We start from the raw sequence: 13,542 nt of genomic DNA, 5'->3' as shown, positions 1-13,542 counted from the left end.
GTTAGGAAAAATAAACAGGACCTTTTTTAATATGCAGTGATGGAGTGCATGAAACCCAAAATATATAGCAGCTGTAGACCTAACCTAACTTGAGATTTCCGCAAAACACTGAGCTCATCAGCAGGCTGCACCCAGCCACAGTGACCATGTGCTCATACCAGCTAATACTGGCACAACCTGTGCTGGGTGCTCTCCTCCTCTTGCCTCCTGCACAGCATAATGTGGCACAGGCACACCACTTGGGTTGCTGGTGCCTGGACCCCACCAGTAATAAAGCTGCTCAAGTGCCACAGGACAAGAAGAGCAGCTCTCAGATCTCTTCTTTCCAAACACTGGAGGCAGAACCACATGAGCTTTTGTGCCTGAGGGGCGGCTGCTATGCTCAAGCAATGTGCTTGCTCACTAGCACCAAGGTTTTGAACATGGGGCAATACCAGGTAGCACTCCTCTGGCTAGCAGCCTTCTTCCAGTGTGAGATCCAGGGCCAGCAGACGGGCATCATTTGCCCACCAGGTAGCTGGGTGGGAAGAGGCCTCGGTGCACTCCTGGAAGAAATGCAGTGAAAGCTGAGCTCGCACTGAGGGCTGCATCTGCATAGGCATGGATGAAGCAGTGAGTTGAGCTCTGTTCTGCTCCTGCATTATATATCACAGATTTGCACCTTGACTTGCTCTCTTACCAGACTTAAGAGCTTAAGCTCAGCCTCTGTAAGCCTCAGGCTGTATCTTGGGGTCTCCAGACCATTTCTCCTCCCCGACTCCTTAGTAAAGCACTTATATAGCCTTTACAAATAGAAGGGATTAAAATACATAAAGGTGTATGTTTGTATGTAGGCATGCATTTCCATGTAGGCATATGGACAAAGGTGGAGTTTTAAACACAAAGTTGTTTAACAAGAGACTGTGCTGGTTGCAGGCACTTTCACTCAGCTCCTGTGCAAAAGGGCCTGGTTTGCACTAGGCTCTGGATAGGGGGAGACAGGCACGCTATTTTGCAAGCACTTTAATTGCCAGCTTCTGCCAGCCATCGACTCCTGAGGGTACCTGCTGGAAAGGCACGCTGCTCTGACAGTGCTTCCTCTCACAGCCTCCAAGAAATGGGGCAGTGGTACATAGCTACCTGCCAGACTTTCAAAGGGGGCCTGTCCCAAGCAGAAGCACCTCATGGCCATGCAGAAGGCAGGTCTTAATCACTGGCTAAATGTTTCTGGTAGGGGAGAGATCAAGTGTGATGTAGGGCAGAGTCTTTTACACGTGGCTGCAAGCTGGCTTAAAGCATGGCTTGCGGTTCTAGAGCAGGTGAAGTTGTCTGCATAGATCTATCCACCGGACAAGTAACAGATCTGCTGTCAGGATCTGCAGTGCTCAGTAACAAGGATATGCTTCCAACAGAACTTGAAAGGCCCAGAAGTGTCTTGTAATATTTCAGAGACCAGGGCAGCTAGAATTTAATCCCTGACTTCAGTCCTCTGTCTTCTAAACAGCATTGCTTTAAAACATGTCTTGAAATGCATCATTGCTAAGGAGTCGCAGCAGCCATCCTGGAGAAATGCTTGAACTCTCTTGCCCATGTGAATCAGACCACTTGTTTTGCTGAGGAGTTAGGAAAACAGATGATTCACTCATATGTGCCACTTTTCAGCAGCAAGTCCCTAAGTCTTCAGACATGTGAGTTAACAATATCAAGCCCTGCAAAAGTGGGTATTGGCAGTACCTCCAGCTCAGGTTCAGGCCCTCCTTGCTCTGTTCCATCCAAATTCCCCACTGGCTTCTGTGGACTTCACTTGAGCCAGGAGTGTAGAACTAACTCACAATCTGGGCCGTGCTGGAGGGGCAGCTCATGGGAGGGCTGGTACCAAAGCTGGACTAAGTACCCCTGCGCCTCTGTCCTGATCCACCTCTCAGCTGTGACTGTACATTGCTGCCATCAACCTTGGGGCTGAAGCCCACTCTGGAGCATCAGTGGGCTACAACAATGGAAGGATGTCTATCCTGGCTCAGCCACAAGTCCGTCTAGCCTTCTGTGGCAAGAGGGATGCGCTGGCATACAAGCACCCTGAGAGTGGCAGGTTGTAATCTCTCTTCTGACCCCTGCAGAGCCTCCTAGAAAGGCTCTGGCTGCTCCCCTGCCCTCCCCTTTTTATTTACCTCGTCCCATCTGAAGCTCCATCAAGTCATGGCACCCTTGCCCCCAGAGGGGGAGGTTTGATGTGAGCATCCTGGTGACCTTTACATCCTTCCCTTTATCTTCTCTGTTGTTGACTGGACAGGTTGATTCTTACATGCTTTTTTTCTTTTCCCACCATCCTCTTTCCTGCCTCTCCCTTCCCTTTACCAGACAGGGTGGGGAGGTTTTTGTTAAGTGAAGAAATCAGTCAAGGGAATGGGCAAACTTGGAAGCCTAAGAAAGAACATAGAAGTGGGGCAAGCATGTAGTCACGCTTCCCCAGAATAATCCTCAGCAGTCTGCTGTGACAGGGTATGATGTCTTTTTACTCAAAGACTCTTGACAGATTTTTCTTCTCTGAATCAATCTAATCACTTTTGAGTGCTTGCCAGCTACTTGCACCTACAGTGAGCTGTGGCAAGAAGGTCCACAGCTTAGTAGTGCACTGTGTGAAGAAAGAAGGGGACAAGGTGCTTTTGTAAAGACTCAGAGACTTAGTCAGGATTTGGATCCAGCTTAGAGGCCACCCTCTGTGGTTAGGATATGAAAGGAGAAGGAACAAGACTTGAAGCCACCAGTGTTACTGTGGGCATTCAGCCCTGCCAGAAACTGTGAGCTGCCCCTGCCCAGAGAAGCTGTTGCAATCAGTGACCTCTGTCAGTGCAATGATCTCCTGCCAAACCCATGGCCTGTTGCTGTAACTACTACTCTTCCTTCCCTCTGCTTTATGAGGACAGGACTTTGCAATAAAATGGGGTTTCAGCAAAAGTGCCTCTCCCAGTTTCCATTCCCCAGAAACTCCTCAATACTAGCAGCTCACTCTTAAGGAGACCCCAGGGTCCAGTGAGTTTGCTTGCGAGAAGTGGCTTTTTGCTAGAGAGAAGGTGTGGCATGATGCCTGCTACCGCTGTACATCTGTTCTGCAATGTCTGTGAACTGCTACCCAGTGCAATTCCAAACGAAACCTCAGGTCAGCTTGAGGCCAAAGCACATACCTTTGGCCCTCTTGCACCACCTAGGGTCTTGCTTGCCTGCCTCTGGATGCCTTGCGGGGAAGTGGAAAGAAGATGTAAAGAGCTGTTTCATTTCCCCAGCCCAGGCACCTAAAGAGCCAACACACACAGAATGAAGGAATGTTCATCTGTCATCATGTTCAGCTGTGGACATCACTGGAAGTCAAACTGAGGTGCAGGTATAGATGATATCTAAGTCTTAGGTTGTGCTGGCTCTCTGCACAGGGCAAGCATTCCTATGTGAGAGCAGCAGTCACGGCCCTTAATGTCTCAGAAGGTCTTATTCTGTCTGTTAATTGAAGTGCACAGCACACACTTCTTTAGTCAGTTTTTAGCTACACAGATAGTGTTTATCAGAGCAAATGCCAGGGCAAAAAAAAACATTTGAGGCTGATGGATCATAATGCAGTTTTATTTCCAGGACCAGGAGTGTAGCTGTCAAGTGTATAAGGATCAGAGCAGAGGGCCCAGATCCCAGGCTAGGTTGGGGGCATGAGGGACAGTGATACCTCCATACCACCATAGGTGCTACTTCAAACCACTGATGGCAAATGACCTGTGGTTTTCAGAGATACTCCATGAAAGTGGAGGGCAGGTGCGCACAGCCAGTACCTTGCTGGGTGCGCTGCCCTGGCTGACATTTATACTCCCCATCCAACTCTTTACTACTATCTCTCCAACTCTTTAACTGCTCTGGCTGAGCTGCTGATCGTATTCCTCTGTTAAGGGCCTGGGAAGCGTGGGTGAGGAGCAGAGGGCAGCGATGTTGGGTGGTTCCAAATGTCCTTGTGCATGCGGGAGGGGTGTATGCGCGTGTCTGCAGAGCTTTGTGGTTCCTATCTACAACCCAGCAAGCAACTGACCTGCAGCTTCCCAACCGAAGGACAGATTCCGCTTAATCTGTTAGGAACAAAATTTCTGCTGTCAGTTATTACCGTTAACTTTGCCTTTCATGACACTGGCCTTGAGCAGGACCTTGCCTTCAGATAACCACAGGTGGTGCACTGCAGTCAAGCTGCAGGCAACAATATTTTAATTACAGCTGGAAGTATGGTGAAAATCCACCCAATATTTAGGAGGGCACCTGTGTGGGCACTTCAGGTGTCTTTTCTTCTCTGAGGGACACACATACATGCATTCAGGGTGCCATATCTTATCTTCCCAGCCAGAAGGACGCTGTCTTCAGGCTGTGGCGGTGTGAAGATGTCGGGCTGGGAGCTGACAGCTGGATCTGCCTTTCAGGAGCCCTTTGGCTGCCCGGGCTGCAGTGAGGATGGGGCTTCCACATGAGAGGTGATCGGCTGGTGCACAGGCATATGCTGAGGTGTTAATGGGCACGCAGCTGTAGCAGGTAGCCCTTGTTAGTCCTACCCTGGTGTTAGCAGACAGGGGGGCGAAGTGCCGCCAGCTGCAGCACAGTTTATCAGCTGGGCATGCAGGCACCACCCCCATTGCCTGTGCTGGCAATGGAGGTCACTCAGCAGCTCATGTTCTCCAGGGCTGATGTGGGGATGCCCTTTACCTGCAGCGTGCTGGATGTTTCCCTCAGAGCTATCTGTCCCCAGCAAAAGCCGTCCCTGTGGTCATTGTTTGGAAAGGTGTTTATTTTCTGTCTTGCTTTCAGAAGGGTGATCTCAAAGGGGCTGAGGAGAGAATTTCCTTAAGTCACCAGAAGCTAAGCATTGGACATGGTGAAATCAAACATGGTGTTTGATTTTTCATTTAAATGCTATGTGCAGGCAACACCCTTATTTATTCTCTAAAGCTTTTGCAACAGCAACACATAAAACCATAGCAACAAAGCTGAATGATTGCCGTCTCCGCCTGGCCACGATTTCTCCATCCCCGCAGCTTGGGCTGAGGGGAGCAGTGCATTTCTTGGCAGGGTGGCAGGTGCTGGTGTCTCAGTTGCAATGCAGTCCCAGCACCAGACACAGTCAGAGTTTGGGACCTGACTTGTTCTGCCTGCTTGTTTTTTTCACGCATTCAGGGTTGAGAAAATGTTTAGGCTGGAGTCCCTCACTGTTGAATGCATACTGATGAGATAGAGTCTTTTCTCATAGACAGAAAGGGTTTTCCTTCACAATCTTGCTTACACTTGTACTGCATAAGAAAATATGGTTAAAAATCACTTTCCTTCTGAATGCTTTTCCTCTCGCTTCTGTAATGACTGGAAAATGTTGCTTTGTTAAACATGTTTTTATTTAACCACAAAGGACCATTCCAGGTGTCCCTTTCCACTGTCTGCACTCTTTTCATTGTTTCTATATAAGGCATTAAGGATAGTGCATCCTGATGTGATGAGGGAGAGATCTTCAGACATGGAGTTATTCTAATATTCAGATAGGTTTGTACCAGCTATGAACATTTTGGGGACAGCCTGTCAAGATCCCTCTGAACAGCAGCCAACCTTTCAGCAGATCAGCTCTTCCTCTCATCTGACACCCATGCCAGGTCCTATGTGAAAGGATGGGGGTTAATACTTTTACAAATGTACCCAAAGTGTTATAATAGGTGATCAAACTGTATGACACATAATTAAGTCTCGCGGTCTCTCAGAAAAACAGAATACCCCAACCGCTGAACCCCATACGGCAAACGTATTTACCATTGAACAGACAAAGGCCCCAGAAAATAGGCTAAAGATGAAACCTCTGAACACTGCTCCCGGAAAGATGGAAGAACAGCTACATAAGAAATAAACAATTGCAAAAGGATTTCCTCACTTAAAAAGAAAACCCAACCTGTACAGGGCATGACATCAAAACTCCCAGTTGTGCTGAAAACCATACCCTTGGGAGGAAATGATGTACAAATCCTAACACCCTTGCCCTGGGAAAGAAAATAACATCCATCATGCATGGGGTGAATGCAGAAAGAAAATGAAACCATAATGATTTGCTTAGAGAAATGGCAAACAAAGGCAGAAGAGTTAAATGTTCGAGAGGTGGAAGTCAAAGCTCCTGGAAAGGTGGTCACTTACACATGCTGACCCGCTGCAGAGGCTAGGCACGAGAATGCAAGAAACAGGTAAGAGACCTAGAAGCACAGTTGCAAAACAAAAAATAGAGAGGCAGCATCTTTAATTACCAACACCTTTATGAGAAACCAGAGGGAGCTGGAAAATGTCCCAAGATGTAGTAAAAATTGGATTATAAAGAAAAATCAACAAAAAGAAACAGTTCAAACTTAATTAATAGATGTAATCTTGAGTAATCTTAAGAGGAAAGGTTTCAGCAGTCACAGTTAAAGCCAAACTATAAAAACCTAGTGGCCTAGTGGTCTTTTTATTTTACAGGGTGACCGACTGACAGACAACATTTTGAAAAGCAGCAGCCAGACCCAGGGACAGAACTGTCGATTTCACTAATGTTCTTTTAAGAAAATGTGTAAATATCAGAAGGAATCTAGGAGGGCTATCAAGAAGGTAAAAAGTTTAAAGCAGTGGGGAAACTAATTAAATGCTATCAGCACTTTAAGTATCAGTAGTTAGCAGTATAGCATATCAGTAGTTAAAGGCTGAGAAGATTGTGGGTTAAGTCTGCGTATACAAAGGTTTGAGGTCTGAAAGGCACAGTGAATAGTACAATGTTATGATTTAACCAGAACAGAAGAAATACCTAAGGAAAATTACATAGGTACATATGAGAGGATACTCATACCTCTCCAATAACCACACTTAACAGCTATGTTCTTTTGTTTCTAAGAATTAAACCTATAAAATTCATGATCCTAAGTAATGAACCCTATAATTCATGAATTATGTATAGTTAATTTCCTTATTTAAAAAAAAAACAGAAGGAAAAAGAAGAGGGCAAAAGCTGTGTATAAATGTATCAGCTGCTGATTTAAAATAAAGTGTAAAGTTTGTCTATTTATTGTAGAGAATACGGGGAAACAACTGATGGAGGATTGGGGAAAAGTGACTGAGTATACTGGAAGCTCCTGTGAAGGGAAATGTCTGGAGAACAAAGATCATCATTAGTAACAATCTTCTGTTAATCTTATCTTCTACAGGAAACACAGAAAATTGAGCACCCTATTCCAATCCTAGAGATACTGATCTATGTAAGTTATGTGTATGCATGTTTGTGTTTATTTATGAGTATCCTTTTATGCGTTTACAATAGATATTGCAAAATGTTAGGAGAGATGTATTGCTAATAAACTCACATAAACCCTCTTATGAGATCTGGGTTTAATCACAAGATGTTCAGTATGTCTGCTACCTTCCTCACTGTCTCACCAGTAAGACTAACAAAGGATTTGTAAAATAGTCCACAAACGAATACACTGCTACACAGTCACAGAAGTGTTATCAATCATGAAGGCTGTGAACAATCAAATATCATTCAGTTCTGAGCCTATTGTACATCTAAAAGGAACATGTTTTCCTCAAATGGTGCCTTCAAGACCACATGGCTGCTACATGTAAAAATACATCCAATTGTAATGTTATTTATACTAATTGTTAAATACTGTGCATGTTTATATGTGGTGTACCTCCTGATGATGACAACACCCTGTCATGGGATGGACCCACCTGCTCTACAACACCTGGGAGGCAAGAGCAGATGTTGCCACAGCACTGCCTCAACAGTGAATGGTCAGTTGCTGCAATCGAGCTAGCTGATGGGTGTGAAAGCACTGATCTCCTTGGTTCTTACATAAAGCCCAGCATCCAGATCTGCTGCGGCTTGTCATTTACTCTATCTTGCCCATGACAGTGGTCCAGCTAGTTCTGGAGTCCACACATCTGGTCCATATCTCTCCAATCTGGCTACAAGGATATTATGAGAGACCATGCTGAAACCTTGCTAAAGCAAAGGTAAACCACCACTACCACTCTGCTTCATCCATTGAAACAGACCTCCCATCAATTCACAATAGAAAGCAATTAGCTTGATGAGGCACAATTTGCCCTTGGTCAATCTATGCTGGCTGTTTCCAATCACCTTTTGATCTTCATGTGCCTGATAATGGCTTCCAGAAGGATTTGTCCCTTAATTGTCACATGGTTTGAAGTGTGGCTGATCATCCTTCAGCTCCCTTGGCCTTCATTGCCCTTCTCAAGGATGAGCATGACGTTTGCCTTTTTCCAGTCACCAGAGGCTCTTCCTGATTGCTATGACCTAGCCACTCTCGGGGTACAGAGAGGAGGCTCAACCAGCCGTTCCTACCTCTTTCCATTGAGAACAGGAGCATTTTGCTTAATATTAGTCTCCATTTGGGAGACTAATATTAAGGCAGTCACCTTTTCTGCCCAAGATATTTGGTTGCCCCTCCTTCCTTTTAACCAGTTCCATGCTGTCTGTCCTTGATCACCTCTTTGCTATAAAGACTAAGCAAGCCCTGAGCAAATGTGACCTTCAGGGGGACATGCAGCAGAACAGGATTATCCAAGGACTCTCCTGGTTTCGTTGAGAACAGAGCTGGCAGTTAAATTTCATGTCTGCTTGACAACATATGCATCTTTTATATATGTAGGTATGCCTGTGTGCGTGCGTGAGTGTATGCCTGCAAGTATTAGCCAAACAGGACTGGCCAGGAACAGATGGTAGGAGAGGGTGGTTGAAGGAGGGATAAGTCCTTTCACCTGGTTATTGGCAGTCCAGGGCAGAGCAGTTCCCAAGCTACTCTGCTTGGGAACTTCCAGGGCTATGGATCCTCTCTTATTTCCATAGCCAGACTCATAGCCCTCTATTTGGGAGTTCCTCTAACAGCATGCTGGTGGCTCCAGGTGATTTTTCCAGCCAGGACCAACCAGGGCATGTCTCTGCCTGCCCAGTGCAGGAGGCTGGACTTGCCACGGTGCCTCTGGCTTACAGGTTTCATCAAAGCAAACAGAAGCAGCTTGCCAGCGACCTCAACTTTGAGGGGCCGAGCCAAGGGCACATGGAAAACTGCCAGAGAGAAGCAGGGGAGCAGGGAGAAAATGCTGCCAGCAGCTCGCCCCCATGCTGGGAGGTGTTCATGCACAGAAAATTATCCAGAAGAAATGATAGCAGTAACCATGACAATGTCAGCAGCACGACACTAGCAGGGCTTCCTCAGGGATTAACACTTTTCCATACCAAGAGCGTATCTCCCTTCTTCTGATGTGCGCTGTTGATTCAGTGGTAGTCCATGTTTGCTTTATCTTCCTCAAAGCAGAGCTACCCGAGAAATTGCTTTCTCTGCAAATTGCTTAGGCAGCACTACCTGCACAATGAAAGTATTTTTTACAGAAAGTCTCTCCCAGCCCAGGTGCTTGAGGAGCACTTTGCACCACAATCCCACCTTGATTCCCCTCCCTTGGATGTTCCCATCATAGCCAGGAACCGCTGCTGACTGAAACTGAAGTTGTCTCATTTCACTGAGTACACTGCTATTTTCTAAGGTGTGAGTCAGAGCCTTCCAGTTAGGTGTCAGCATGTGCTATTTGCTAGAAATAAAATCAACATCAATTAATTCTGCTTTTTTTTTTTTAGTAAGTTTTTGTCTTTTCCTGCTCCAGATCACAAGTGAGGTACACACAGAGCAGAGCTCAGAGAGGCTGGTCCTGGCTGTATATGAGGACCTGCTTCTCACAGTAAGGGCTTCACAGAGGGGTTGGTCACTCACAAGCATGATTCTGGTGGAAGAAAAGGAAAGGAGAACTGTGGGCGCTAAGCAGCCTGACAGGCTGGCAGGCCTTTCACATTGCCTGCTCAGTGCTCAGTCTCTCGTGCCCATATCAGCCAAGGGAAGTTGTTGTTGTTGTTGTTGTTGTTATTGTTATTGTTGTTATTGTTATCATCATCATCATTATTTTGCAGAGCTCATCTTTACTCTTCTTCTGTCTGGGTCAACAAAGATCGAGCTGCATCAATATTTACCCCTAGGAAAGCACAGCAGTGCTCATTTACAATATATGAAATTGCAGTAATAAGCATAAAGAATAGTACTCAGCATCTGACAGGATGACTGATGTAAGCTGTCAACCAATATTTGACTTTCCAGGTGAGATTAGATTTAGCATTTAATATAAACATAAAGCGTGCAGTACAAGGCACTTATTTAACAGACAATTGCTTATAGCCTTCTGCAGGCTGGAGGCTACTTAAAGTTTAAGATATCTCTGCTCCTTTCTAGAGTATCATCATATTATCCAGTGGAGTTTTAAAATCCTGAGTGTTATCGTGAATTTCTTTAGAGAAGGGCACAGGAAAGGTAAGTTTCTGTTGGTAATTCTTTATTTCCTATTGAAAAAGCATAGTAATTTTTGTTCTGAATCAAAGAAAAAGCAGAGAGATTTTACACACAAAAAAGTTTCAAGGCAGTTCGTATTTGGATTTGCTTATAGATTGCTTACTTTCATTAGATTACCTTTATCCCCTATGTTGGAGCATGTGTGAGTGTATAATTGCGGAGACCTACATGCACGTGTACCTGCGTCCTTCCATGTGTGCGTGCCTGTTCTGTGCACACTGATATTGCAAGGCTAGTCCAACAAACGGAGGAAGGTAGATTACTGAACTCCAGTTCAAAAGACAGTGCAATTTCTTATTAGTGATGAAAATTCACTGTCTCTTACCATAGGCTGCAATAAGCTCATCACTGCTTGAAGACTGCACTGAGATCGAGTCAACTTTTTTTGGAAGCTTTGCCATATGTTGTATGGCTTGGTTGGCCCGAAGCATTTAAGGACAGGTGTCATACAGGAGCATCAGACTGAAATGCTGTACCACACCCTTTGCTTTTTGCAAGCTAGCAGGCTGCAATCCAGTCACACCCTCCTCTGTGGGCAAGGCAGAAAAGGACAGCGGCTTTTCTCAGAGCTTCTTGAGAACTCCTTTACTGGAGTCAGTATGTAATAGTTGCTGCCCCAGACCTAGCTTAGTTCAAGCAGGACCAGATGGATCAGCACTGAGTGACTGGATCAGGGGGCTATTCGGACTGACGAGTAACCAGTTGCTGAGCAGGTATCTCTTCCCTCATCTGTCCCCCCACCCCATGGCTCTGTTCAAGGGTTAACAGCCTCGGAGCCTCAGTGGGGTCCGTCTCCCACCCTTTGCCCCTCTGCTAGCAACACTAGCAACACTGCAATCTAGCCTTAGAGAAAGACATTGAAAACAACAGCTCCCGACAGGCCCTGGTGCAGGAGTGTGGTGGAGGGGGACATCTCCTGGGGGATGGAGACCCGATTATGGTTTTCTAAGCAGCAGCTGGGTCTGACTGTGGCAAGCTTTGGGATAGCTGGGAGAGGGTCAGGACAGATGTGGCTTTGCAGCACTATTCAGCGTCCCTGCCCCTTTGGGGTGGTGGTCCTAATGACCAATGAGGATATTCCAGATATGGGGGCTGTGTCTTCTTGTCCCTCCTGTCTATCAGGCTACCATGTAGGAGTTAGCTGTCTGGCTATTATGCTCCCATGGACTCATTTGCGCTTGCATGGGTAACCAGCCTTCACACCAGATGTAATGCCTGAGACAAAACAGGGAAGGGGGAAGGTCACACCGCACCCTGAGAGATGCTGGGCAGCTGTCTGGAACGGCACTGTGCCAGCCCTTACAGGATCCGATACGTACTTTGTCTTCTCCTGGGCTAAATGCTTCTTCACTTGGTGTTTTGCCTCAGTAGGGAAGCCAGTGTGCCTCAACCCCTGTAACGTGGGTCATGGAGGCCCATGCCCACTGGTCTTCACCAAAGCTTCCCACAGACCGAAAGTGAACTGAGTGAGGAGAGAAGTAAGACCTCCTTGGGTCTCTGAACATATTGAACCACTCAGAAGTGGGGATTCTCAGCTAATCTGAAACTGGTACTGCGCTTTCAAGTGGCAGGTGGTAGATGTTCTTAGTTAATTGGCATTATGCGGACAAAAGAAACCAATGTAACTGTTTTAGTATAGATATTTGATTAAAATAAGTATCATGTTGTCTTTAGTAGCCCTAACTTGCAAGGATGGCTGAAATGCGAAACTTCACTTGGGCGGTGGAAAATATTTTCAAGGAAACCTTTCTCACTTACATGAATGGCTGGAGGAAAAACATGACGGAAGCGGCAGATAAATTGAAAGACACAGTTGCTGCTGAAAACTTGGACTATGTTATCCTTTATTTGATGGTGATGATTGGGATGTTCTCCTTCATTATTGTGGCAATCTTGGTGAGTACTGTGAAATCAAAGAGGCGAGAGCACTCCAATGACCCATATCATCAGTACATCGTTGAGGACTGGGGCGAGAAGTATAAGAGCCAGGTTCTGAATCGAGAAGACCTCAAGTGTGTGATCCATGAAAACTTGGGTGCAAAGGACAAAACAAGCCCTGGATCACCCTGACTTTTTGGAAACATCAGCAATGAGGAAATCATAAAGCCACGTGCAGGGAACTCACCGGAATTACAAATAGCTGTGAAATTGTTCATTAAATTAACAGACAGGTCAATGCGGAACGGAGTGCTGAGGAAATCAACTTTACTGTTTCCCATAAGGACTTTGGCACAGCTGCTTGGAGAACACCCAAGAAAAATGCATGATTGTGCTTTGCTTTGATACTCTGTTCTTCAGGAAAATAAAACCAAGAGAATTAATAACTTGATTTTTTTTAGCCTTTTTTAAATCCAGATGCAGATCTGGATGTTCCCACCTCAGAGTAACTGTGGGTTAGTGGTCAGAAGCACTAATTTAGATCCAAACTGTATGACTTAAGCCCATCTTAAAAATAACTTTAAAATGTACAGTAAAAGATCAAAATCTCCACCTATTGACTGAACAATGTGTTATGTTACGAATCATAGGAGGTAACCTATACCTACACACATTCATTCCAAACTATTTTTTTAACGATCTGGCTCCCATTTTGATTTCATTATTCGTTAGCAGCAAAGATTGACTCATGGCCTTCTGACAAGGCCTGTTTTATAGCAGAAGAGCTGCTAAACTAGCAGTCTCATCTAGGTGCATGTCCTGGTTGTCTAGGGCAGTTTGCAGAGGTTCATCATCTTTCCTCAAGTCCATAGCTGGCCAAGCTGCCTCTTCTGCTGCTCCTTGGCTCTCCAGAGCAATCTGTCTACCTGTGATGCAAGCTGGGTGATAGAGGGGCTGGTTACATCCCACCAGCCAGGGCTCAGTGTGAACCACTGAGATCCTGCCTTCTGGCTTTCGGAGGAGGGATTTCTATACCCAGCTATCAAGGCTGCCCCATTGCCGTGCTTCCTAAGGGATTCCCATGTTGGGTCCTGGTTTCCACTGGCTGGGAAATGGGTTTTCAGGATGGTTTGTCTTCTCCTGTGCTGCTGAAGTATCACAACGCTGGCTCTAAGGGAATAATTAGAAGCAGAACTGGTGATACTTCTAGTATTAAAACGTGCTTCATTTTGTAAGACTCTGGGTTTAGCTCCTA

General features: G+C 45.8%; 1 protein-coding gene across 7 annotated transcripts in view; it reads left to right on the top strand.

Moving 5' to 3' along the window:
• The window catches only part of KCNE2 (potassium voltage-gated channel subfamily E regulatory subunit 2), a 74,120-nt gene extending 61,641 nt beyond the window's left edge, over nt 1-12,479 (top strand). For 2 of the 7 annotated variants that reach the window (XM_075033741.1, XM_075033742.1), the window contains exons 3-7: nt 6,478-6,606; nt 7,197-7,247; nt 9,977-10,160; nt 10,293-10,370; nt 12,084-12,479. In XM_075033741.1, the coding sequence (XP_074889842.1) occupies nt 12,102-12,479 (378 nt within the window). In that variant the 5' untranslated portion in view covers nt 6,478-6,606; nt 7,197-7,247; nt 9,977-10,160; nt 10,293-10,370; nt 12,084-12,101. The other 5 variants (XM_075033745.1, XM_075033746.1, XM_075033743.1 and 2 more) reach the window with 4 other exon arrangements.
• The last annotated feature ends 1,063 nt before the right edge of the window (nt 12,480-13,542 follow it).

Source organism: Buteo buteo, chromosome 8 (assembly GCF_964188355.1).
Source record: "Buteo buteo chromosome 8, bButBut1.hap1.1, whole genome shotgun sequence".
Lineage (NCBI taxonomy): Eukaryota > Metazoa > Chordata > Aves > Accipitriformes > Accipitridae > Buteo > Buteo buteo.
The sequence above is the reverse complement of the archived record's forward strand: the minus strand, read 5'-3'. Positions and strand labels throughout refer to the sequence as shown.